At 41.0% G+C, this 26,398-nt stretch overlaps 3 protein-coding genes across 7 annotated transcripts in view; 2 read left to right on the top strand and 1 right to left on the bottom strand.

The window, feature by feature from the left end:
- Positions 1–716: 716 nt before the first annotated feature.
- LOC141018258 (voltage-gated delayed rectifier potassium channel KCNH5-like) lies at positions 717–16,091 on the top strand. The gene is given in 12 exon segments (XM_073493181.1): positions 717–789; positions 2,527–2,650; positions 3,743–3,849; positions 3,962–4,090; positions 4,824–4,939; positions 5,124–5,516; positions 6,617–7,046; positions 10,875–11,074; positions 11,482–11,637; positions 11,639–11,735; positions 12,014–12,210; positions 14,967–16,091. Coding segments are annotated over 12 exon segments (3,147 nt in total).
- Positions 16,092–19,699: 3,608 nt separating this feature from the next.
- l3hypdh (trans-L-3-hydroxyproline dehydratase) lies at positions 19,700–24,051 on the top strand. Its single transcript, XM_073492796.1, has 6 exons — positions 19,700–19,768; positions 20,845–21,329; positions 21,488–21,657; positions 22,223–22,345; positions 22,622–22,759; positions 23,456–24,051. Exons 1-6 carry the CDS (start codon positions 19,722–19,724, stop codon positions 23,579–23,581), a joined length of 1,089 nt encoding a protein of 362 aa, XP_073348897.1. The 5' UTR covers positions 19,700–19,721; the 3' UTR covers positions 23,582–24,051.
- Positions 24,052–24,311: 260 nt separating this feature from the next.
- Positions 24,312–26,398, bottom strand: part of LOC141017849 (disheveled-associated activator of morphogenesis 1-like) — a 79,367-nt gene continuing 77,280 nt past the window's right edge. For all 5 annotated transcript variants that reach the window (XM_073492628.1, XM_073492631.1, XM_073492630.1 and 2 more), the window contains one exon: positions 24,312–25,812. In XM_073492628.1, the coding sequence (XP_073348729.1) occupies positions 25,600–25,812 (213 nt within the window). In that variant the 3' untranslated portion in view covers positions 24,312–25,599. The remainder of the gene's footprint in view (positions 25,813–26,398) is intronic.

Here is a 26,398-nt window from a genome sequence, read left to right as displayed (position 1 = left end):
TTCCCCCTCATTGAAAATTCAAACATACAAATATTTTTCATTTTACAAGTTTGACTGCTGGACACAAGATGTCTCCTCCTTCACTCTGAAGTCCATTCCCAGTGTCTGGGCACTGGACGCTTCAAGTTTCCACATCGCCATCATTGTGTTTCCTGAATATGGGACCAGGATTGGTTTCCAAACTATTTGTGATGTCACAAATCATTCTCTTAAAATCAGATTTACAAAGAGCGCAGAGAAAATTTAAGCTTTCAGCAATGACTGTGAAAACAGACTTCATCGGTCGAATTCTGCACATATGTCATTTGTCACAGTGAAGCTCAAACATTCAACTGACTGGAGGAGACTTTAAAATCAGAGCATCTTAAATAGCAAAACAGTGACGGGGAATATTTTCCTGCAGAATAAGTACTTTAATTCTATTAATAAAAGTACATTACTATAGTTTTTTCACAGTGTGGTATTAGTACTTTCATTGAAGTAAAGGACATGAATACTTCTTCCATCTATCAAGTTGTGGAGCATCAAAAATACCACATTTGGAAAACAGGGCTTTTATTTTTACAACCTCAGCCCGGAAGCACCTCTTCTGATCCTGGTGAGCTTGACTCCTGTGTGGTCCACGCTCCATATCGTGCTCACAGCTGAGCTGAGGGAGGTAGTTGGGATCAGCACGACCACCGAGCAGCCCTGAGTCTCTGTCCGGATCCCTCATAATGCATGGGGGCAAGAGAGGACTGGTGGCCCCGCAGAACACTTTTCTGGAGAACATCGTCCGGCGCTCCAGCGGTGAGTTTTACTCTGAAAGGGGAAACAAAACAAGAATTAATTGATGTTGATTTTGTCACATCAATCAAACACCACACAGAGCTGCACGAGAAGCTAAAGTAAACCTAATGTGATTTATATGTCATTTAATGGGAAGCAGCATTAATTAACACGTTTTAAACAACTCTCTTATAATGCTATATATGAACACTGTTGAATTATTGGTCTCTTTTTCTGAATTAATGAGGATTAATGAGCTCAAATCAGTATAATAGCCTGTTCTAATGACATCTCCTTATACGTGAAAACCATCATCATCTCAAGATTTAGTTTCTTGTGTGATTTAGCTGAGACTACAAGTCCACTTCTTCTTTAAATGCTCTTTAAATGCTTATTTAAGGGCCACTCTTTCTGATAAAATGTCTGCCATTTCTGATGAGTTCTTCTGGATGAATGACTGTAAGACAAGAGGATGGTGTCTTATCAGTCCATGTAGGAGTCAGACAATTTCATCTATTTAACCTGAAGCCATAAAGTGCTCATGATGTGCTGCGGGATGCCTTTCCAGTGGAAACGTGAAGTGAAATTGTCTCATTGATTTAATTGATTTTTTTTTGATTTTCAACACTCACATTAGACAGTAAGTATGAGAACAATTGTAGAAAAGGTTGCATTTGCAGCCATTTCTTAAGAGAGAATAACATTTTCTGTATAATGCGATTTCTGTTGTTGTTGTTGTTGTTGACGGTGACTTGGATGCATTTTATTGTATTTCATGGCTTGCAGTGTGAATGCTCCTTTGAATAGTGTGTTGTTTTTTATTAGTATTTGTTAGTATTTGTTGTTTATATGTCAGAAAGGTAGTACTGTCATTAAAAATTCATTTTTGGATTGACAGCCTGCATGGCAGAGTGAAGCTGAGTGTGTGTGAGATCGAAGGTTTTCATTACAAGTCCAGATGAAAGTGCAGGATGCCAGACACGCTGTCATATACAGAGAGACGATGTCTGACAAGTATATTTTAGGCTAATTTTGTCCTGGATAATAATCTGAAATTCAGACATTTTCCCAGAATCTGTCAGATATCGAAACACAAAATGAAGGAACAAGGATGCATTTAAACTCATCAGATACTCAGACTTTAGGTTCAACATAAACATCCAGATGTTTTAACTTTAAATCCGACTGTTCAGCGTCCTCAGTCGTTCCTCTCGGGACTGCAGCTCCCTCCAAACCATAACTTTGGAGCTGTGCAGCAGGGCTCCTCATCAATATTTCATTACCATCAAGGGTGGAACATAAACATTTCATCAACAACTACTTCTGCCCACTGACTCATCTTATTACCACTGTTTACAGCTGCTTTAAAGATGAATGATCTTATTTCCATTGTATATGGTTATGAAAAGAGTGTAAGTGGTTGGAGAGTTTGCTTCTATGATGTCGAATATTTCAGGTACAGATTTACATACACGCTGAGGTTTTCTCTAATTTATGACACTGTATGATTTATAGACAAAATATCAGTAATATGAGATTTAACCAACTGTTTTCTATTGGAATTGACACAGCAAAAATCACTGCAGTTTCAATGAGGTTGCAGTTGCATAACTCCAGTCATGATGGTCGTAAGGATTCCTGACTTTCACTGACGAAACAACCAAGGTCGATCAATATGATTCAGATAGTCTGCAGGTGTGATGTCAGTGCTGACTACTTTTGTTTCTGACTGCCGTATTTTTTGATGTTTTGTCGCAGAAACCAGTTTCCTGTTGGGAAACGCTCAGATCGTTGAGTGGCCTGTCGTTTACAGCAACGATGGATTCTGCAAGCTGTCTGGATACCACAGAGCGGAAGTCATGCACAGGAGCAGCACGTGCAAGTAAGATGCTTCATGTAGTACAAGGGCCTGAGCGTGAAGATACAGCAGACGGCTTATGAGATATTTGCATCTCGTGGTGTCAAGTCAAATGTATTTATAAAGCCCAAAGTCATAATCACATGGCTTCAGTGGGCTTTAGTAAGTAAGGTCAGGTTAACTATTTATGTGCTTGTTTTTGGTTTGGTTTTGACTGTTATTAATGCAATTTTAATGTTCTCTTAATGTTTTTATGTATTTTTATGCCTCTGTAAAGCACCTGGAGTTGCCTCGTGTCTGTATGGTGCTATATAAAGAACAAACTTGCCTTGCCTCCCCTTGATGCTGTTTAAGAGAATATTGCATTTTCTTTTTCATGTTTAATCTTAGCTCTGTCTCCAGGGACTGCGCTTATTGATCAAGTGGGAGACAAAACTGTGAAATCAGCCAGATTTCACCACAAAGGCTAATTGTCCTCCTTTGTCTATGTCCAAAAGACATCCATGAGTCTGATTTTTATACAAACTACTGCAGTGCCTGTTCAAAACATGCTGTTCGGCACAGATTATCTGGTAATGTGAGGGGTTTACAGTGCCCGTCCAGATGATATCAAAAATAGATGATATCTCCAATTTTAAATCTGGATGATAACATCCATACTTTCCGAGCCAGACCACAACATCGGTTGTCGTGGTCTGGCTGAGTGAGGCATCTCAGAGCACATTGTAGCCTGTGAGGCTAATGTTAGCTAGCATACTACTGTTGAAAGAAAATAAGAATCTCACCTCCAGTTGCTGGAGAATAGAAAACCTGTGTTGACCGCGTCTCATCTCTCGTCCAGACTCGGTGAACCTTCTGCTTTTGTTTTTTTCCCGCCTCGCCACACTAATCTCCATTTTGTTTACATCTGCTTCCCCATAAGATCATATGAGAGTGTGAGCCCAGCATCAGCACCAAAAAATCTGTTTTTTTTATATTTATAAGAAATATATTGTCGAACTGATAAAGGAGAAAGGAGAAATAAAGTAAAACGTGATCTTGCTGTTTGGCAGCAACTGCTATATAGATTTAGACCAATTAATCACTTATTTGTATTTTTTCTCTCTTATTTTGCAGTTTCATGTACGGTGACCTGACCGACAAGAAGACAATAGACAAAATCCAAAAGACCTTTGATAACTACGAGTCTAATTTCTATGAGGTGCTGCTCTATACAAAGAATAGTGAGTATCGCCATCAAGTCCTGTGTTTTTACTGAAAGAAACACATCCCACTTGTTTAGCTAACATTTTCCATTTCTGCTTTCATAACTCTCATTTCAATTGTCTCCTCCAGGAACACCAATATGGCTTTACATGCAGGTCGCTCCAATCAGAAATGAAAATGACAAGGTGGTGCTGTTCCTCTGCACCTTCAGAGACATCACGCTGTTCAAACAGCCGATTGAAGATGAAGCAACCAGAGGTATGATTGCCATATTCTTGTATCAGCATGAGTGAAGTCACTATTTCAACATATTAAAGGGTTGGAACACACATTTTATACCAAGTGAATGTGTCGTTAAGGTCCAGCCATTGTTATCAGAGCTCAATTTGACCCAATCAGACCATGATGCAGCGTGCAGTGCAGCCGAACGTCATGAGTGGCTGTCACTTAACAGACGCTTGTTTCCTGGTACGTAACATACAACTGTCCAGGTGTTGCGTGTGCGGGTCAGTGAACACTGGTCTCTGTGGGTCGACGCAGTGCCATGTCCCAGGGGGTTAAGTGTGCCACTAAGACTTTCACATACATCAAGCAGAAACAAAAGACACTCGGGCCATATGGAGATGGCAAATGTATGAAAACACTGAATATACGCAGAGGAAATGAAAGGATATCAGTTCCTTTTAACTGATTTAAAAGTGCTGTCACACTGAGAGAAATATACTTGAATGGTGACGTAGTGCCAAAAGTATTCCCACATGTAACACAAATATATTTTTATGGCATTTGTGTAAGTTTGACACACTGGATTTAAATTTCAGTTAACTAGTCTCAAATTGTTGTCCGCATGAAGAGAATTAATGTTATATTGCTTTGGCGATATCAAAAAGAGACTGTCCACCACCGCTTAGTAAAAATGAATATGTAGGACATTTTGTATGACAAGTGGCTGTGTGCCGGCGTTAAAATTGTTTTTCTGGTCTCTAAGCAGGATGGACAAAGTTTGCCAGACTGACGCGGGCACTGACCAACAATCGCAACCTGGTGCAGCAGATAGCACCGCTGAGCAAGACTGAGGTCAGCCACAAGCCCTCCAGACTGGCTGAGGTGAGCAGAAAAAGAGATTCTTTGCATTTCTGGCTCCATACTGTTGTTTCATGATGAGTATGGTTCTCCCAACCCAGCTACCATGGAGTCTAATGACATCAGGTCTTGGTTACGATGAGACTACTGTTCATTGTTACACTTTACATGTGACTCACATGGTGGTAAATGTTCCCCCTCACTACAGGCTCTCCAGCTGGGATCAGACATTCTGCCACAGTACAAACAGGAGGCCCCCAAGACCCCTCCACACATCATCCTCCACTACTGCACCTTCAAGACCACCTGGGACTGGGTCATCCTCATCCTCACCTTCTACACCGCCATCATGGTGCCCTATAACGTCTCTTTTAAGACCAAGCAAAACAATTTGGTTTGGCTGGTGCTGGACAGCGTTGTGGACGTCATCTTCCTGATCGACATTGTGCTCAACTTCCACACCACCTTCGTGGGTCCTGCTGGAGAGGTCGTTTCAGATGCAAAGCTGATACGCATGAATTACCTGAAGACGTGGTTTGTTATCGACCTGCTGTCCTGCCTGCCCTACGATATCATCAATGCCTTTGAAAATGTGGACGAGGTGAGTGAATTTCAAACCTGCGCCTTAAATGTAGGAGGATGCTAATTCTTGTCAATTGGGATTTATTTTGTAAGTAACAAAACATTTCTTATTTCTTGTCTCTATGAAGGATGGACTTCAATCTGGACTTCCATCAAGACATCACAGTGACCCTTCACATTTCCACAGGAATACCACGCGGACAGAAGACTCTCTACTCCCAGTAAGGAAATCCATGTTTTTCTTTTAAGACCGCTGTAATCAATATTTTTTATATTAACAATGGATCCTATGCAGATTTGGCATCTTTTAGCATCTTTTAACATCTTTTAGCATCTTTTAGCTTGTTGTTTTGGTTTTATGACTCAAAACTTTACTGGTTTGCTTCATTCTCACTACTCTCATCAGCTGTTTTCAGACGATAAAGCCGCTGTATGCTGTCTACATTAGTAGCTATATGCTACTAAATACAAAGTTAGCAACTAGCTGGTGAACATTTTGGAGCATTTAAAGCATTTGTACGGCCTCTAAAGAGACAGATATTTCCCTCAAGAGGCGGTGGAGACCAAAACAGAGTTAATTTTGGACTTGATAAGTAGTTGACAGGAAACTCTTTTCCAAACGATGCTGTTATTGCTCCGTAACTGCTGGATGTGGAAATGACATCGATCTAATAAGGTAAAAGCTGGATTCAGCGTTTCGCTCAGTGGTGCGTGAAGCCAAAAAGTTTGACTTTTGGGTGTAAAATTATCGTGAACTTCTGTATAACCTCTGCAATGTGTGGCCTATTGAGCATGTACACTAGAGACTTCTGGTGGTTGAGCGCTTAACATCTTGTTTAGCTCTCTGATAACTTTCTGCGTCTCTTCTCGACTTTCCAAATGCTTTCGGAACGATTGAACCAAATCTTATAGTGAAACGAGTCATTTTGCAGTCGTTGTGACTCTCATAAAAAGGTATCCACGGTTTAACAGCCACTTCAGCCACAGAGAAGTCCAGCCAATATTCACATTTAGGAACCTGGTACAAGTGGATATTTTTTGGCTTATATGGTGAATCGATTAATTCTCAACCAATCATTTCTTCTCTGACTCACACCATCCGCCTGTCTCTCACTGTAGGGTCTCAGCAGCCTCTTCAGCTCCCTGAAGGTGATCCGCCTGCTCCGTCTGGGCCGAGTGGCCCGGAAGTTGGACCACTACCTGGAGTACGGAGCAGCGGTTCTGGTTCTGCTGGTGTGCGTCTTCGGTCTTGTGGCTCACTGGCTGGCCTGCATCTGGTACAGCATCGGAGACTACGAGGTCATCGATAAGAACACCAACACCATCAAGACAGACAGCTGGCTCTACCAGCTGGCCCTGAGCATCGGGACTCCTTACCGCTACAACACCAGCGGTACTGGAGAGTGGGAAGGTGGTCCCAACAAGGACACGCTGTACATTTCTTCTCTCTACTTCACCATGACGAGTCTCACCACCATCGGGTTCGGCAACATCGCTCCGGCCACGGACGGCGAGAAGATTTTCTCTGTGGCGATGATGATGGTGGGCTGTAAGTACTCAGTTACTTTCCAACATCAAGCACTGTGTTTACTATTTATTTGAATTTTTTCTAAATCACATATTAGAAAACGAGTCCACTAGGTCTGACATCACATAACAAACAGCATCATTCTTACAGTAATGTTCTTGCTATGTGTGCTGGTTAATGGAGCAGTAAATGGAGAAGACGTTAGAAATACAATGAAGTCACAAAGCCGTATAATACAGATGCATAAATTCTCAATCAAACGCAAATCTTTCCTCTATTCTTCTCCATAGCCTCTGACAAATTGCACAAAACCTAAATTTATCAATTGCCAGTGGACAGTGTGTCAAGTGAAATTCAAGTGAGGCTTCTCAAAAACAGCTTAAATCAGAGTGACCACTGTTTTTCTTCTTCAATGGACATACAGTACAACCTTGACAGTTCAAATAAATCTCAGCGGAGGACAGAAGAACAGCAGCTCCTCTGTTGTTTCAGTGGCGTACAGTATGAGGGCAATATTTGATGAAATTACAAGGGCAAGGATGGCATCAGAGTTATGCTTGTGCACCCTCTTTGTCTTCACTGGACAAGGTTTTTGTTTTGTTTTAAAGTAATTCAAACTGTCCGAGCTGCATCGCACAGTCTCCGATATTTAGCCATGACTAGCCCAGCTAGTTAGCCACCACAAAGTAATAAGTATAACAGTGACTGCTGCCTATAAACAGCGGTTTTCTGCCACTTGTTATAAGAACACAAGTTACCAGTTTATATCAGCAGCTCCAGGTTGGTGCCCATCTTTAATTGGCATATGCCAGTAGAACAACATCTGTATAGCTTTAGCCACGTGTCCATCTCCCCATCACTCTACAGTGAATGATGCATTATCCTTTGATGCTACTTTCATTTCATTCATGCATTCATGCATTCTTAATATGCCAGCACAACCTTGCAGGAGCTGAAACAATCTGGATGCATTTACTTGCATGGTAGACACGTTAATGTGCTCCACAGCCCGACTGACCATCTGACAGCTGCCGGTAAAGAAGCATATGGTGTAGATGTTGTACAGGTCCAGGAGTATCTGCACAGATGCAATGTTAAATTCAAGCTCAGTGATGAACACATGGCTGGTTCTTACAGACAAGTGTGTGCTGGTTAAGTTCTATTTTTATCTGCAGCATAAAAACTGAATGTTTAAAATATAATTCAATTGATCCAGGAAACAAAGTGAGGCTCAGTGGGTTGTCTGTGCTTCTCTCTCTCATGTGAGACGCCTGTTATTCTCCACACGCTCACACAGTTTTTGTTGTGGCAGCAGGAAGCTCCCCTGTCAGGACATCAGGGACAGTAGCTTCCTCTTTTTAGATTCACTTTGCAGCTCTAGCCAGGATCACCGTGTGAAAGTACATAAATGACATCAGCAAGGAAGGATCAGCTTTAGACCATGAAGAGTGGAGGCGGATTTTTTCCAAATTTAGACAAATGTTTAGTTGTTGTCCCAGCAGGGGAAGTTAAGTAAGCACTATATACAAGAGGAATGGTTCATTCCCGGACAGTGAAATTATTAACTTACATTTTAAATGTTGTAAACATACATAATACTTAAAATACAACAGTGTTTGGTCATTCACAGGCTCTCTCGCCTCATGTAATTCACATTTAGCTGCAGCCTCTGTGTTTGAACCACTGGGGAGAGTGTAGGTCTCGGCTCTGTTGATAATAAAAAGTGACATGTTCAGCGCCATCACAGCCTGCTCTGTGAGGGTCTGTCTGAAGGTGGGTCAACACCACCCTCCATCAGAAAAGCATTGTCTTTTATTGACTAAAGTCTATTTGATTTTTTTTTTTAAAGATAAATCACATGTAGACAAAGACAAAAAGACAATAAACAATAAACTGTATATGAAAGCATTTATAACAGGTCTTATCTGGGCTACATGATGTTTTTAATTTTTCTATGTAAATAAGTAGGAACACATCTGTTGTCATACAATAAACTGATTTAAACTGAGTCCAGATGAAGCCGTTCATCTTTACAATCACATTCAGTTCTTTTTACATTATGTATATTTTTAGTGCTGCAACGATTAATTGGCAACTTTTTTGATAATCGATTAATCTCTTTGAGTAATTAAAAGAAATCCAAATCTGATTCCAGCCTCTAAAATGTGAATAGTTTCTGGTTATCTACCCCTCTGTGACAGTAATCTGAATATATGAGAAATCTGAGGATTCTTCTGATCCACATTTTTCCCCATTTTCTGAAATTTTCTCAACCAAAAGCTAAAATTAAAGTTATCAACATTGCCTAGTAATGTTGTGACTGCGTAATAATAGAAAACAGCAAGATATAGCTCAATAGCAAGGCCAACATGAAATGTAACATTATAAGTCAGTTGTTCTGCTGTTGTCTGGCAAGTCTGATCAGCTGACAGCAGTAAGAAACACTGTTTAGAAATAGCCCATCTTCATGCTGATGTTCTTGTATTGAATTGAGACTGATCTATTTGTAGCCTCAGTTTAACTTTACATTAAAATTAGCTGTAATCAAGGGATTGGTGAACATTAAATGTACCTAATCTCACTTTATTCAAATGTTTCATTCACAAAAATATGTCTGTTCACCTCAAAAGGCAATCTAAAACAAGGCAACCTCATTTAAACGACTTTGAACCACTTGATAAAAATAGAAATCTATTTTTATGCTTGTCTGTATTATTTTCATCACCCACTGCGGTTACAGTAATAGCTTCACCTATAGTGTCACTGCTTCCACCGTCAGCCTTTCTTTACAGTTCCTCCATCACGACTCGCCTTCCGTGCTCTAACCTTTGGCCCAAACAGCATGTAAAGCCATGCATTTAAGCCAAACTGACAGCCACGCTTCAAGGTTTGTACTTTGAAAAAGTAAACATCCAGTACTCTGGTGGCGTTTCGATCCCGAAGACCGCTCGGTCACACCGAAGCGTCGGATTCAATTACGGCCAATAAATCTCCTGCCACAGATACGGTAATTATGCGAGGGGAAGAGGAGAAAGGGAGAGTTTGCCTGCAGGCTCGGTTGTAAGTAAAAGGACAATGAGCCATCACGTTAGATATGTATCCTAACCTCTGTGATCCTGCTGTGGCGACTGGAGATGACTCTTTCCTCTTGAGTGGGTAAAACCTCACGATAAGAGATGCTGACTGACTCTTTGAGGTCACTGCAGCGCTGCAGCACAGTACTCTTTACTGAACAAATGTGCATAATGAATTACATTATAAAGGCTCGATCCACCACTCATTCTATATGTATGCTTGTGTGTGTGTGTGTGTGTGTGTGTGTGTGTGTGTAACTGTTAAGAGAACTATATTGTCAACCTTTCTCTATGATGCTGGGAGTACACATACAGTAAATTATTCAACGAAATCACAAAAATTGCACTACAATGTGCAACTGTTTCGGAAAAATGAAAGTCATCAGTGAAACATTGTTTACTTTATGCTATTATTGTATTTATATTATTTATCCAGCATAATGTCTAATGGTCATGGACATTCAGTACACATTTGCATAAATAATGCCTAGCAGCTAGTTTTGGACACAATAATTGAATTATCACAGCTGCTCTGTTGTTGTTAGCGGTTCTGGCACAGGCGTGTGTGAGCTGACCAATCAGAGGTATTCGGTGCTTTTCTATGTCATTTATGACAGCAAATGAAGAGTCTTTGGGTTTTGGACTGACACACGTCAGACCGTCACGTGAACCCACATGATGTATAGAATGAAACATATTTACTCCTCTCATACTGTTGAATACATCAGTCAGTTTTGTTTTTGCCTGACTTTTGCTCGCCGCTGTTTTGTTTCAGCGCTGCTGTATGCGACCATCTTTGGAAATGTTACCACCATCTTCCAGCAGATGTACACCAACACAAACCGCTACCACGAGATGCTCAACAACGTGCGCGACTTCCTCAAACTCTATCAGGTTCCCAAAGGTCTTAGCGAGAGGGTCATGGACTTCATCGTGTCCACCTGGGCCATGTCGAAGGGCATCGACACAGATAAGGTATTATTATGGATCCAAAACAAATGTCTGTCACCACATCAACACCTTATACTCAAAATGAAAAGAAATGTGTTAGATATGTTATCACTATACACTGATTAAATAGAGGTTTGTGGGTGGCTACACGTATGTTTTAAGTCCAAAGTTAAGCTGATGCACGGCTCGGTCACTGACTGAAGGAAGCATGCTATCATTTTTAAAACAGTATCATAAAAAACGTGTAGGGCGGGGTTCATGTGTGGATGTGGCAATAATGAGCAATAACGAGACTCAAAGGTCACAGAAGACAGTCGAGTGCACTTGTTCACACTCAGAACTCACGTGCAGAAGTATTGTATGTGCTGATCAGTTTTATATAATGCATAATATAATATAATACTTCTCTGACACCTCGCCATCTCTCTCAGGTTCTCTCAATTTGTCCCAAAGACATGCGGGCAGACATCTGCGTCCACCTCAACAGGCAGGTGTTCAACGACCACCCGGCGTTTCGTCTGGCCAGCGACGGCTGTCTGCGCTCTCTGGCTGTGGAGTTTCAGACCACGCACTGTGCACCCGGAGACCCTCATCTTCCACATCGGAGAGAGCGTCGACACCCTCTGCTTCGTGGTCTCCGGTTCACTAGAAGTCATCCAGGATGATGAGGTCATCGCAATACTGGGTAATCCCACGTAATAACATGACACGTTTTATCTGTTTATCTGGTGTAGATAAGACTAAAGGAAAGGTTGTCCCAGTGTCTCAGTGTAGGCTCTACCTGAATATATGTTTATGTCATATAATATAATATAATATATACTGTATATATTGAATTATTGTATTTTCAGTCACTTTAAGGTCTTTATTCTGTATTTCCACAAGTTTTGTTCTCTCACTCTTCCCCTTAATCGTTGTATGTCACCTGTTTTAAACATGCTGATGATGTGTGGCTCCATCCAGGTAAAGGTGATGTGTTTGGGGACGTGTTCTGGAAGGAGACCACGATGGCCCGGGCTTGTGCAAACGTCCGAGCTTTGACTTACTGCGACCTGCACGTCATCAGGAGGGACGCTCTGATGAAGGTGCTGGAGTTTTACACCGCATTCGCCAACACGTTCTCCCGCAACCTCATCCTCACCTGCAATCTACGAAAACGGGTAAAAATGACTGAACTGAATCTTTCTTTCTTTGCCGTTAGTTATCAGTATTGGTTGCATTTTTTGTATTTTTGTATTTTTTCACATTTGTTTGTGCATTTTATGTCTTTGTTAGAGAGCAGACAGTACAAGTGTAACAGGAAACAATCGTCTTTACCCCTGGACGACCCAGGTGCCCTGCTGTGGCCGAATGTAACTAAGTATTGTAACTTAAGTACAAATTTGGGCTGCTTGAGCTTTAACTTGAGTGTTTCCATTGTATGCTCCTTTATACTTCTGGCAGTGGAAAAGCCCCATTAGTTAGTGTTTACACCGCTAGCACAGGAGCAAGGGCTAGCTGGTTAGCATGCTCACCTCAGTAGATACCTCTGCAACAGAACACATAGACATAATGACAAAACTGATATTTATTCACATTCTGTTGATAATTTTAGTGAGTTTTTGCATGTTTTAAACTAAAGTTATGACATATTGCCCCTTACAAACACATAAAACTGTTTTTTAGAGAGACTAACTAACCTACCAATGTGTGAAAAGCATCACTTTATATAATTCTGCACTTTCATCCAGTTTCCAAAGAGAACATTCAGATCTCAGGAGCTTTATGTGGCAACAGGAAAATCACAAAGATTTAATGATAAAACAAATAATAACGCATCAAAAATATTCCTGTGAGTCCAAACTCTGACTTTTATTAATATTTGATGGAGCCTCTTCCAGGCTATACATATTAATCCCATGAAGACATTAAGATGTATTCCTTTCCCGTCTTGATAGTAAGCTGCTCATATAACTGTATTATCCTGAGGGATCGACATACATTTTTAATGAATATTCCCTTTAAAGACATTCTGGCACGTGTGATTTGCTGTGCTCTTTGTTCAGGAGCGGTTTATATGAGATACTTCTGAGGTACAAGAAACTCTTATCAATTAAAATATGCACTTTTAAAACAGATTCACATTTACTCCATATAATCTCTGTATCCAGCAACCTTAAGGGACTCTTCAGGAGTCCTGGGACTGTGCAGCTGTGTGTTTACAGAGGTCTAAGGGTTTATAATGAATGTATAATGTTTTAAGTGACTATATACTTTTCTAGTGCCTTGTGTAATCATATATACTGAAGTCAAACAGCCTCAGTTAGGCAGCTCCAAATCTAAACAGTTTCAAGGCAAATTGTGGCTACACGTTGAAACATTTATGACTCGTACTTGAAATGTATTCAATGAAAATAAAGCCATCTATTATTCATTTGAGCTGCTTTAGAAACGTTTCGTGCCTGCATAGGTTTAAGAATTACTCTCTGCCCTCTTTACCGTTATGTATTCAGCTACTTGAGTGGGCGAGAATGTGCATCTAAACTGCACATGAGTGGAAAACAATCAGTGCACAAAAGCAACTCTAAAAATGGATTTGCTTTGTTTCCTTTTCCTATTTGTTACAGTGTCTTTTAATATGTTTATCTTCTTTTTAACCTTAACTTTTATGGCTCAGCAAAATTGGATCAGGATTACTTCAGGTAATAGATTTGTCTCTCAGGTTGTGGCTTTCACTATAAAAATGTAAGTTTGTTAGTTTCATATTAAACTAGGTTAGTAAAATGTTGCTGTAGTATTTGTTATATATTTTAGTGGGTTGTGTACTGACTGCAATTTTATTTAAGGTAACAGTGTGTTATTAATTTGCTATATGAACAAGGAAGGAAGTCGGTGAACAACACTTAAAGTTCCCATGAAGTCAAAATGACTGTTTTAGTGTTTTTATCACATATGTCGAGCTCCCTATCAGGCCCAACAATGGTCAAAAATAAATAAATAAATTTTAAAAAAAAGCCATTTTGAAGGCAATTTAATACTATTTTAGAGTTCTTGGACTCCCTTCACTCTGTTGGGATGTCCGTTTTTCGTCCAATTAACTTTCTCTATTTCATGACGCCGCCATGGATGTAAAGAAAGAAGAACGCAGAGTGTTGTTGGGGACCGAACCTCAAGGATATCTGTACAGAAACACAACTTTATACAGTGATTTGGGTGAAACTGGTCACGTTTTATGGAGAAAATATTCTCTGGTTTTAGTTTACTTGTTGCTAATGCTGCTAACAAATGTACTGATAACCAGCCTCTTCTCAATGAACTCCTCCAGACCAGAGGCCAGTTACAGTACCGGGTGATTTATGGAGTTTCCTGGTTTAGCTTTGTTGCTAAAGTATGTGCTAACTGCTGCTAAAGTCGGCTAGCTGCTGTTAGCTCGGTAAGCGGTCCTTGCTGACTCAGCCCCGGGTTGCCAGGTTCCAAATCTGAAACTTAAAAACATCACCTCGTCCGTTGACATTTCTGCCTCAGTCTTGTAGACAGATCGTCTTCGTCACTGGTGGCTGCTTCACAATGGAGACTCCCATGATCTCACACTACTCTTTTGTTTTGTTTTGAAAATAACACATTGTGCATTTAAAATAAAAGTTGGTTAAATTCTGTGAAAAGAAAATGAGACGTTGACTAGTTTTTTTGATCAACTTTTCCTTTCTTCGTTTCTGATGGAGTCAGAAACTCTCAGGTCCTCGATACCGCTCCATTATATCTCCATTAACCGTTTCCTTTGTGCATTGCTACTTTCAAGTCTTTAATATTTAAACATACATAGCAGGTTGATTCAAAGCTGCATTATGTACGTACGTTCTGCTGAGCTCTACTAGCATTACGTTAATGTGTCTAGGCCACATCACTGTCCTCATGCACAGATTCTCCTCTCTCGCAGGTCATCTTCAGAAAGATCGCTGATGTAAAGCGGGAGCAGGAGCGCCAGAGGAACGAGGTGACTCTCTCCATTCCTGACGACCACCCGGTTCGCAAGCTGTTCCAGAGGTTCAGGCAGCAGAGAGACGCTCAAACAGAGGGAGAGTCCCACACTTACTACGATCTTAACTGTGTGCAGGTGGAGCCGCAGCACCACCATCACTCCGACTCAAACTCTTACACTCAGTGTCAGTCTGTATCTTCTCAGCAGCAGGAGTACAGCTCCACGGTGCAGACTAACGCAGCCTCCACAGGAGGAGGGAGTGCAGGCGGCATGGCTGCACCTCCAAAAGCGTTTGTCATCGCTGAGGAGCCGGAACGAGGCTGCAAACAAGAGGCTGGGGAGTCTTTACCAATGCCTTGTGCAGAGAGTCAGAGGGTCAGCGGTCCTGTACGGAGCAGTGGTGCAGGTGGGGAGGCAGCTGTAGGCGGTGTAAAAAGCAGAGGTGCTCGAGGCTGGGCAAAGTTTAAAAACACCACTTCAGCTGCGCCACTGCCTCCCGCCGTCGAGAAAGAAAAGCAGCCACAGAAAGCAGAAGGGTGGCCAAAAGGATCTGAATCCTCTGAGCAGTTAACAGCTGCCAGCAAGAACCAGGAGTCTGAGGAGACGGGGAACGCAGAGGGTGGCAACAACGCTGGAGAAGCAGGTGAAGAAACAAGCGCCCTGCACAAAACTGACTCCTGTGACAGTGGCATCACAAAGAGTGATCTACGCATCGACAGAGCCGGAGATTCAAGAAACTCCTTTGAAAGAAGCCCGATGGAAAGGAGCCCGATGGAGAGGAACCCATTCGAGCACAGCCTCGGGGTCGACTCCGTCAAGCACTCTTTAGTTCAGCCGGCATCTGAACAAACGCTGCTTCAAGCGACCCTGCACGAGGCCAAGCTGGAGCTGAAGGGGGACATTCAGAACCTGAGCGGCCGCCTGTCAGTCCTCGAGTCTCAGGTGAGCGAGATCCTCAGGCTGCTGTCGATAAAAAGAAGACTATCACTGCCACCGACTTCTTCACCGAAGGCCAGACTGAAAAGTCAGGAAGTCACTGCCTGCAAACCTGTCACACCGGAAGTAGACGATGGGCCGTTTTGAATTTACTCATTTTAAAGCCCTGCATCTCTTTAAAGAAAAAAGAAAAGAAAATGGATTAAGACACGCACCAGTTTGCATGTCCTGCTGGACTCTGACCTGCCAAAGACATGTCTTGCATTAACACTTGACTGCATGCAGAAATCCCTGTAATCTTACCTTAGCACTATAAAAACCCAGGGATTATACTAAAAGTCTTGGACGTATGAGGCACTTTTATGCTCTTGTGTATGCTACATTCAAAAATGCCGAGAAGTACAGGAACAACTGTTGAACAAACATTATAAAAAACCCTTGTACTGTTACATGTATAGTTAGGAAACTAGTTAGTTTTTTTTACCAGCATTATAAACCAGCGTAGAACTCCATGAATCATGTACGATACTCCAATGAAGGCTGTTGGTGAAACATCTTAGCCTGATAGGACGATCAGTAAAAATATTGAGGTCAAGTCTGTGGAGGTCCTGAGAGGCAAATGAGAAAAAAGTTCTGATGAGCCATTTTTCAGGGTTTTTTTTTTCCAACTGGTGAATTTATTTTTCATTTTTTTTAAATGACAAATGTGAAAGTTTGAAAGGTACATACAGTATATTTTGTGTTAGCAAGCTATTTAGCAGTCCTGTTATATCTTGTGCTCAACGTGCGAAGTGACTCACTGATACTCACCTTGAAGAAAACAAAAATGTCTTTAGTTCAGTTGAGAACATGGAGATGGTGCGCTTGAGCCTCTTGTGGCCAAAATGAGTATTACAAAAAACAAACACAAATATGATTTATCACCTGTTCTTATACAATTGAAATACTTAAAAAATGAAAATGGATCACAAGAATTTTTTCTCTCTCTCTTGCCTCTCAGGGCTTCTGTGCAAGTCAAACTTTTTGTCAGACATATTTTGGGTGTAATTTGCAGGAAATGGCCAGAATTTTGAAGGTATCTCCAAAACTACAGGGGGCAGCAACACCGCTTACTGCTGCTCAGTGTAGAGAGCCGAAGTCACGCCTCTTCCAGTCTTCTCCATGGGACCTTATTTCGGAATAAGTCTTTGTATGGTGGTGAATGGAGAGAGACAAATATTTTTTTTTATCCCACTTGAATTACACATAATGATGTTTGTCACTTTGAAAGATTGAAGTTTTCCAAGTCCAGAAAGTCCCAGTTGATCATAAATAAAGTAAAATATCATCTAGTTTTGTGTTAAACCGCTCATGGCCGCCAATTCGGAACAGAAAAAGTATTGACAAAGGTTAAGTTACAGGTTTTGGTGACCGTTCAATGAGAAGACATCACTGATGCGACTGTTGGCTGTGTAGTCTTTATAATCACGTATATCTTTTTAAAAAATGTCTTATTCTTCATTAGTTTTATGACAAAATGTGACTTTGTTGACTTGGAAAATTCTCTTTTTAATTGACAAATATCATATGAGTACTTCATGGCACAACTCAAAAGGGATCAATAAATTATTGCTCTTTGCTGTCTTTGGCTCTTTGCTGCCCTTAGCAAGTAGCTCATTGAGCTGTGCAGCCAAGTGGCCCTTTTAGTTGAGCAGTGCTCGGTTAGTTACTTTTCATGACTCGTCACTATGATTTGAAAGTAATAAGTTACTTTACAATATTACTGTGTAGCGTGACCGCTTCTAAGGTAGAAAGTCACAAGTTTTTCCGTCTCTTTTGCTCATCAAGCCTGCAAATCTGAATGAATTATTCTTCGGTTCTTATGGTTTCCATTACATGAACTGAACAACTGGATTGTGGAATTGTCCATGTGTCCATGTAAAGCAAGTTATAAGATTTATATCATTACAAGCCGCTTTGAACTAGCTTAAAGTGATACTTGGGGTCTTTTTATGTGGGGTTGTATGAGGTACTTATCCCTAGTCAGTGTATTACCTGCAGTAGATGACCGTCAGCTCTCCCTCTGTGTGGAGAAGCAGCGTGCAGCACCGACAGGGAAGTAGTAGTGGTACTAGAGGACAAGGACGGGCCGCAGCTAGCTGGGTAGCATGCTAACTTAAGTAGATGCCTCCGCAACGGGGGGCCACACCCGTTCCGAAGGACCGCCATTCCGACCGGGTTATGTTAAGGTTAGGGTTTCAGGTTCGGAATGGCGACCTTTTTTCAAAAATATTTAAGGGCCGGCATTCCGAAACATGAAAGTGAACGTTGGGGACCCCTCTGCAACACAGCACATATTTGACATCTTTCACATCCTGCTGATAGTGTTTGAATGTTTTAAACGAAAATTCTGGCCATATCTTACAAATTTTTCCTTTAAGTGTTTTTGTAAAGTTCTAGCAAGTGAGGAGAAAGCCATCCTTGCACGTTAAATAATGTCTCCTTTATCTTATTTAGCAGGACATTCTCAGTTTATGTTGCCTGACTTCAGCGCAGACTACCTTTTTAGAGTTATTAATTGTCAGGTGATGATATGTGCCTTACAATAACGAAGCCTCATTCAGAGTTATTTTGACGAGACGTAATCAAGTCTTTACGACTGAGCACATGTTTTGTAATAGAAATGGTAATCCTGCCGTATGCATTCCTTTTAGAAACTTTGAGCTTTATTTACATGCATGTCAGATAGGGATAGCAACACAATAATGGTGGTTTAATTAGAGATTTTTATTGTTACTTATCATTGTCTCGATTTTCCTGTGAAAGGTTTATGTGAATATCTCAGCAGGTGATCGCAGGACACTTACTTTTTCTCTTGCTCAGGTATATTTAAGTGAATTTCAGTATTTATTTCAGTGATTTAATAGCGATGCTATTTCTGTTTTTCGGTGGGTCACTAAACACGGCTATGCAAATCTAAATGACCTGACTCTTGATGATGCAAACATTTGTTTTTCTTCTGTTTTGGATAAAAAAAAATGATGCACATGAGCAAACAGCATGGTTACAGTTTTAGTTCTGGATGTTTTTCTTGTTTTCTGTGCGACTGTAAGGACGTAAGCATGTAGTTGAATCTATTTCATTTGAGATATATGAATGACCTCGCATGCATCCAAGGGAACCTGTCAACGGTGAAATGAATAGTGAAACCGATGCCTGCTCACCATCTGTTGTTTCGTCTCATCTGTTACGCAACACGACAGTCGGTCCATATGTGGAGCAAAAGCATTGAAAACTGACTGTTTATCTTTTCACGTGTGTGTTTGTGTTGATCCAGGTGAGTCAGAGCAGCTGCTTGTGTTTTCAGGTAAAGGTCACAATAAGGCCAACGCAAAAGACATTGGATGAATGAATATTTTTTTATTCAGTAGTTCGATAACAATCAGGAGGCATGGTGGGATGGTGGGGGAGGGAGGTACAACAAAGCACTGACTGTTCTTCCCGTCACAGTTAATCATCAGTGCTGATATGGAAATAATAACTCGTGAATTATAAATATTTTTCCACTCCGTAAAGCAACTTCACAGGTCTGCAAATAGTGGCTTTCACTCCACAAATGTGGACTTTTATTAGACTGAAAAATAAATAATGCATTTACAGTATGTTGAATGTTTCATGTTATGCAGCATCCAGACCGCCAGGTGGCACTTTATTTTTAAACTTATTTAATGACGTTGCGAAGTGAAACACTGCGCAGGGAGTGTGAGAGGACTGATGACTGCAGAGCATAATACATCCATGCTGCAGAGCTGTCTGTCCGAGACACCGAGAAAAACTACAATCAGGTAAACTTTTCATAATGAATCTTTACCTTATGATAGGCCATATCAGGTCCATTGTGATTTCTTCGGATAGAAGCAGCTGTATGTTTAATACTTGATTCGGTTCAAAGTCCAGTAGATAAAAAATGTTTCAAAGTCTCTGAGTTTGGAAAATGCATGTTTGGTTTCTAAAATTATGATAAAAACAAGCAACGGGGCTGTGAAATTTATTATTATTCCGGCAAAAAAGACAACATATGCACAATCTAAAACTATATTATACTCATAAATAGCCTACAATGACACAATTTCCTCTGCTTATAATAAGAAAGTTGATAAATAAATCAAAAGGTTAAAGTGCTTTCTTTCTGATGTTTTTATTTAGAGGACAGCCCTCGTCAGGTTTACACAAAGGGGGCAGGAGTCCGGATAACCGAGCAGAGGACGAGATTTGTTTTGTCAAGCTGTTAACCAAAAGTATATAAAAATGCAAAATACAACATAAGGACCAAACACAAAAACTAAAAGTACAAGAACAAACACAAAAGCTAAACAAAGGAATAACACGTGGAAACACACGATAGGAGGGGGGGGGGTGCATCTCATTTCTCTTAAAGCACGTTTCCTCCCCCCGCCACTGGCTTCCTTGCACCTCTTCATGAATCCTCGGCAGGAAGACCATTTGGCTTCCTTAGATGTAGAATAAACACATTAGTCTACATAGGTATCATTATATTTTGGGGATATTTGCCATTTACATTACTTTCCTATTTCTCTTACATTCCACTCTCGGTGTTGTGTCTCCTGAAGTCTGCAGTTCTGCAAGGACCCCCCAAATAAAAGTATGAACCTGAAGATTAGCATAATATGACCAATTTAATACAGACTAGACTGCATTAGCGTCAGCCTGGTTTACCCAATGAACTGGCAACTGAATATATGTTCCTCAATCTGGAAACCTCTGAGAAGACAGAGTTTACATATCATCTACAATAACGAGCCAAGACGATGTTAGAAAGCTGCCGTCTCTCTTTTAGGGAATAGATGCGTCTGTATTTGGACTTAAAAGCGTTTGTTTTTTAATTTGTATTTCACATCAGCACTGAGATGGAGATTCAGCTTCCGCCTCATGAGGGAGACGAGCTCTCAGTGGTCGACATGCACACAGGTGGAGAGCCTCTACGGGTCATCCTCGGCGGCTACCCAGAGGTCAAAGGTGACAGCGTGCTTTCCAAGCGCCGTTATGTCCGGGAACATCTGGACCATCTCAGGAAGGTGCTCATGTACGAGCCGCGGGGACACTATGACATGTACGGAGCCCTGATCGTGGACAGCGAGTTGCCTGAGGCCGATCTGGGGGTGCTGTTCATGCACAACGAAGGATACAGCACCATGTGTGGACACGCCGTCATCGCACTGGGACGCTTTGCAGTGGACTACAAACTGGTGAAAGAACCACAGTCCCCAGAGACCCAGGTGAACATACACTGTCCCTGCGGTCTGGTGAAGGCGTTTGTTGAGTACTCTGGTGGTAAAACAGGAGGAGTGAGGTTTCTCAGTGTGCCAGCGTTTGCATTTGCCACAGGTAGGACACTCAAAAACAGGGCCACTGATAGTGACAAAGTAATCTTATGGGGGCCCCCCACGGCCCAGAACAACTGACCCAGTGTCTCCCCTGCTCAAAACTATTCTCAGTTGTTTTTTGTTAAACCATGAAGTACAAACAAAGCGGCTTTTCCACAGATGTGACGGTGACGGTGGAAGGTTTTGGTGATGTGACGGTCGACATCAGCTATGGAGGAGCCTTCTACGCCTTTGCAAACGCCCAGAGGTTCGGCCTCGATGTGACCAAGTCCAGGACTCGGGATCTGGTGGACGCAGCCACAGCGGTGACTAACGCTGTCAAGTCTCAGGTAAAAAAGCTCGTAACTTCGTGTTGAATCAGTGCAGACACAGACAACCTGGCAACGTTAGAGGCAGTGATGATTGTGATGACATTTGGTTGATGGATCGTCACAATTATTTTCACAATTAATCGATTCATTGTGAAAATAATTGCAATGAAAACACTGAAATTCTTAGTTCCTTGTGATTATTTTTACTGGACCTTTTAAATAAAATACACTTAAGTAAAGGATACTTGGTAGTATAAGTGAAAAACTGGAAGTCTGGAAATTTTAGCACCACATGACTTCACAGGTTCGTTACCTGAATCCACTTCATGGCCAAAAGTAAGTAGACACCCGAACATTACACGCATAATGTGATTATTGAAGAAAACACAGCATCATTATGCTGCTATCGCAGCCTCAAGAGTGAGGTCTGACACTCATGTTGGTTGATGAGGATGAAAAAACATGAAAAACCACCCCTGATAAAATATATCAGGAACTAAAGTATATGTAAAGAGTTGTCCATATATTTTTGGCCACATTATGTATGTTAATTACACAGTTTCTTTGACATTTTCTTCTCTAGGTGAAGTTGCACCATCCAACCAGTGATGATCTGGCCTTCCTCTACGGCACCATCCTCACCGACGGCAAAGATAATTATTCCTCTGATCCCACCGCCAATGTCTGTGTGTTCGCAGAGGCTCAGGTATCTTTACTGACGCTGGTCATTTTACACATAAAGGACAGCATCCTGAAAGTGGGGAAAACATTTTTTAATTTGAAAAAAAATATCTAAACTTTGTGTTGTAACAAATTTGGACATTATCAGTTGAGGGAAGAGATAAAAATCCTTAAAATGAAAATAGAGCTGCTGCATGAATCAGTGAAGTGAAAATTGTTGGATGGACTAAATAAAAAGGACAAAGAGGTCAGAGCGGACACTAGCTGTATCCGACTTTAACGGGTTTAAACGTGTCCTCAGGTCGACCGGAGCCCCACTGGTTCTGGAGTTACAGCGCGAGTGGCTCTTCAGTACCACAAAGGTCTCATCCAGCTGAACCAGACCAGGACGTTTCAGAGTGGAGCCACTGGATCCCAGTTCACAGGGAAAGCTGTCGAGGTACCAGAGTTTTCTTCTTTCTGTGTCATCATGGAAGTGTTGATGTTCATGTTTACAGAGTCGGCTGAAGAGTGTTGACTAATTAAAATCTGGTTCTTGGCAATAATAAACATTATAATCGTTAAATTGTTCATGCAGGGTAATAAATAAAGTTTGAAATAATATTGATAAAAACCTGCTATGAGACATGACCCCCCCCAAGCCTTCTAGACACAAACACTCAGAGACACAAAGAACAAACGTTTCTTTGTAGTTGCTGTGTGTCTCTTCGTTGTTGTTTTACATCAATTTGTTTTTGTTGTACATCTTTTTGTAGTCGTTCTGAGTGTCTTTGTAGTTGTTTTGATTGTCTTTTGTTGTCATTTTGTGGTTGTTTTACGTCTTTTCTTGGTTGTTTTGCATCTATTTGTTGTCGTTTTAATGTCTGTAGTTGCTTTGAACGTCTTGTGGAGTCATTTAGTGTCTCTTTGTCACTGATTAATGTGTTTTTTGTTGTTGTTTTACATCTTTTTGTAGTTGTTCTGTTTCTTTGTAGTTGATCTGAGTGTCTGTTGTGGTTATTTTGCATCTCTCAGGTGAAATCAGTCACTGTTGTCTTTAACAGATAAGATTGTGTTAAGAGCATCCTTTTCCTTGTCAACGTACAAACTTTTTCACGGATGTTTGTTTGTGATTCTCTTTTGTGTTTCGACTCAGGAGACCAAGTGTGGCGACTTCAAGGCTGTAGTGGTGGAAGTTGCTGGCAGAGCTTTTTATACCGGAGTATCTCGCTTTGTGCAGGAGGCGGATGACAAGCTGACACATGGTTTTCTGCTTAAGTGAGCCTCAATTACAGGTTTTCTTTGTAAGAGCTGATTATAGCCTGATTTAGTCGGTAATAAATTAAAGCAACATGATTTGAAGCTGTTATTTTAAGGTTAAAAAGTGAAAGAAATTAAGAAATGTTTTAATTTCAGCATGGGTGAAATGATCACACATTCATGTGGACTAACCTTGTTTGCATTAATTACCTTGTCCTCAACTAACACATTTGCAAAGTTAATCATAAAGTAAAACATATGGAAAAACGTATTACTGCACAGAAATTGTGGGTAATTCAGAGCAATGACACGACAAATCTAGACTGTTTTTGCATTGTGACATTTTACTTTAAATTTGTAATGAACGTTTCAGAGCAATTAAACCGGTGAAAAAAAAAGCTTTTGTTTTCATATTTCTAATGTGAGTCTAAATAGAAGTTTAAAACTGTTTTGCCGACATGTTCGCATTTGAGAATTGTCTCGTGTGTGAATATTTGCAGATTATAACGTGAGAATTTCTTTGCTTTGTGTTAAATGTATGAAGGTCTGGATGGAGGTCACGTATTCTGTTCAACTGCATTTACTGACCACTAGATGGAGCCGTGAGCCTGGCTGCTATCAGGGCCTTGAAGTTAAAACCAAAAAAGATTGTTCCACCGTTTCTATGTCCACTGCTTCATTTACTAGTGGTAATAGATTACATTTGAACCTAAAGTAAATGCTAAACAAGAAGTGATTCAAAAACTCACAACTGTTTTCTCCCATTTATTATCATCAGGTCATTGTACAATGGAAGGCAATATTTAAATTATAAAAGTCCAATGGAGGTGTGTGACGCTGGATGGATTCACAGGGCAGCTGAGGGACAAATTAAAATCAAAGGTTTCACGTCCACATGTGATGTTTGCTACAAGAATGAAAACATCACATGTGGTCACACAGAGTCTTAAATCAGGGTTTTCTTTCCTTTTTTGTTTCTTTTTTTAAATATTTTTTGCAGTGTGAATCCAGCCAGTGCACAAACAACATATTTCATCTACTGAATAAAAACTTAAAAGGAGGGCACTCCCTTCAGAGAGGAGCAAGTGTATTGCATCGATTGGGTATGGTTTAAATGGCATTTAGCATAGTAATTATGAATTTATATGTGCATGTGTAACAAGCACGCAACCTTATATATAGATATATGTAATCTATGACACACATGAGTGTCCACACTTGTTGAGAAATTGCAGATTAGGCCCAGGCCTTTTTGAGAGTACCAACTGAACAATTAAAGTCAACAGAGTTAAGGCCAGCTCTTAACAGGAAATAAAACATAACAGTGATCAGATATATAAATGCTGCACGTCAATAATGATGAATAGAAAAGAAACCTCTGCTTCTCAGCTTGCAGTCGAAAACCACATCTGTCCAACAACGTCTCAGTCCTGTGGTGGTTCTGACTGCAAGAGAACGGCAGCGTCAAGAGGAAGTTCAGATTCGGTCTCTCTTGGACAGTTTCAGGCGTGTGAAAGCAGCCCCTCTCGTTCTATGAAATCAGTCCGTACAAAATGGCCCCTTTGTGTTTTTCATGGAATCATCTTCCTGTTTGGATCGAGCGTCAAGCCCTGAAGGAGTCTGCTAGCTGCACATTTCTCTCTGTGCATAGATTCTGACTTACAAAAACAGCACAGAACGGTTCCTATCAAACAACCGCGAGCGTCTCGTACACCTGGAGGGAAAATTTTCTCCAGCAGGGGAAAAAACATTCTGCACCTGCACGATAACTTCTCAAAACATTAGACCAAACTGATCCTCCAACGGGGAATTATCTCATTTGGTCAATAGTAACAACTTTTGGCTTCAGCTCCGTTTAACATCAAAATCTCAGAGGATGAAATGTCAAAAAACATGTTGTGCTGCGTGTGGCTCTGCAGTGATGAAGCCGAGCTGGGTGGGAATGGAGGAGGGTGCAGAGGAATGTGGGCATGTCAGTCTGACCCAGAGGGAAACTAATGATGAGCAGGAGGGGAGCGAGGACGATGACCTCAGCCCCGCTTAGAAGTTGAGCTTTGTGACTGGTCGCTCTCTGCTCGAGTCCGTGGTCTGGTTGTTGATGCGCTTACGGTTGCGTTTCATCTTGGACAGGTCCTTGTCGAAGACTTCGCCTGATCGCAGCGCTGACACCAAGTCGTCAAACTCACCGCCGTCTTCCTCCCCGTTTGCCTTCGCTTTCCGGGCCTTTCGCTCCTTCTCCCTCTGCTCTTTTAGCTGGTGACACAGAAATAAGAATGATTGTACATTTTTTCAAAAAAGAAGGATTTCCTCTTAATTTATTTACCTTTGCAGCAAAGAAATAGTTTGATATTTTGGGTAACACTTCTTTTTTGCTTTTGTGCCAAGAGTTAAACGACAAGATTTGATACCACTTTCATGTCTGTAATAAATCTGAAGCTTCGTTTGGTTAGCTTAGCATAAAAACTAGAAACATGGGGACACAGCTGGCCCAGCTCTGTCCAGAGGTAACGAAATCTGTCAACACCTCAAAAGGGGCTCACATATCGCCGTTTTTACACTTCAGAATGAGGCAGGCTGTTTATACTTGTTTCCAATCTTTGTGCTAAGCTAACTGGCTGCTGGCCGTAACTACATATAAAAATAAACACACATGAGAATGGTATCAATTTTCTCTTTGAAGCAACCTTATCTTTAAAGACAGACAGGCATGGCCACACATGGATATTACAAGATGACAGATTGAATTTTCCTTCATTTAAAAATTTCATTTTCTAGAGTCAGTGGCTTTAAAGACATTAACAGGTGTTAAAGATGCCAATCATATATTCACAATGTACCC

Source organism: Pagrus major, chromosome 22, assembly GCF_040436345.1.
Source record: "Pagrus major chromosome 22, Pma_NU_1.0".
In the NCBI taxonomy this organism is placed as follows: Eukaryota; Metazoa; Chordata; class Actinopteri; order Spariformes; family Sparidae; genus Pagrus; species Pagrus major.
This window is presented reverse-complemented; position numbering and strand designations above follow the sequence as displayed.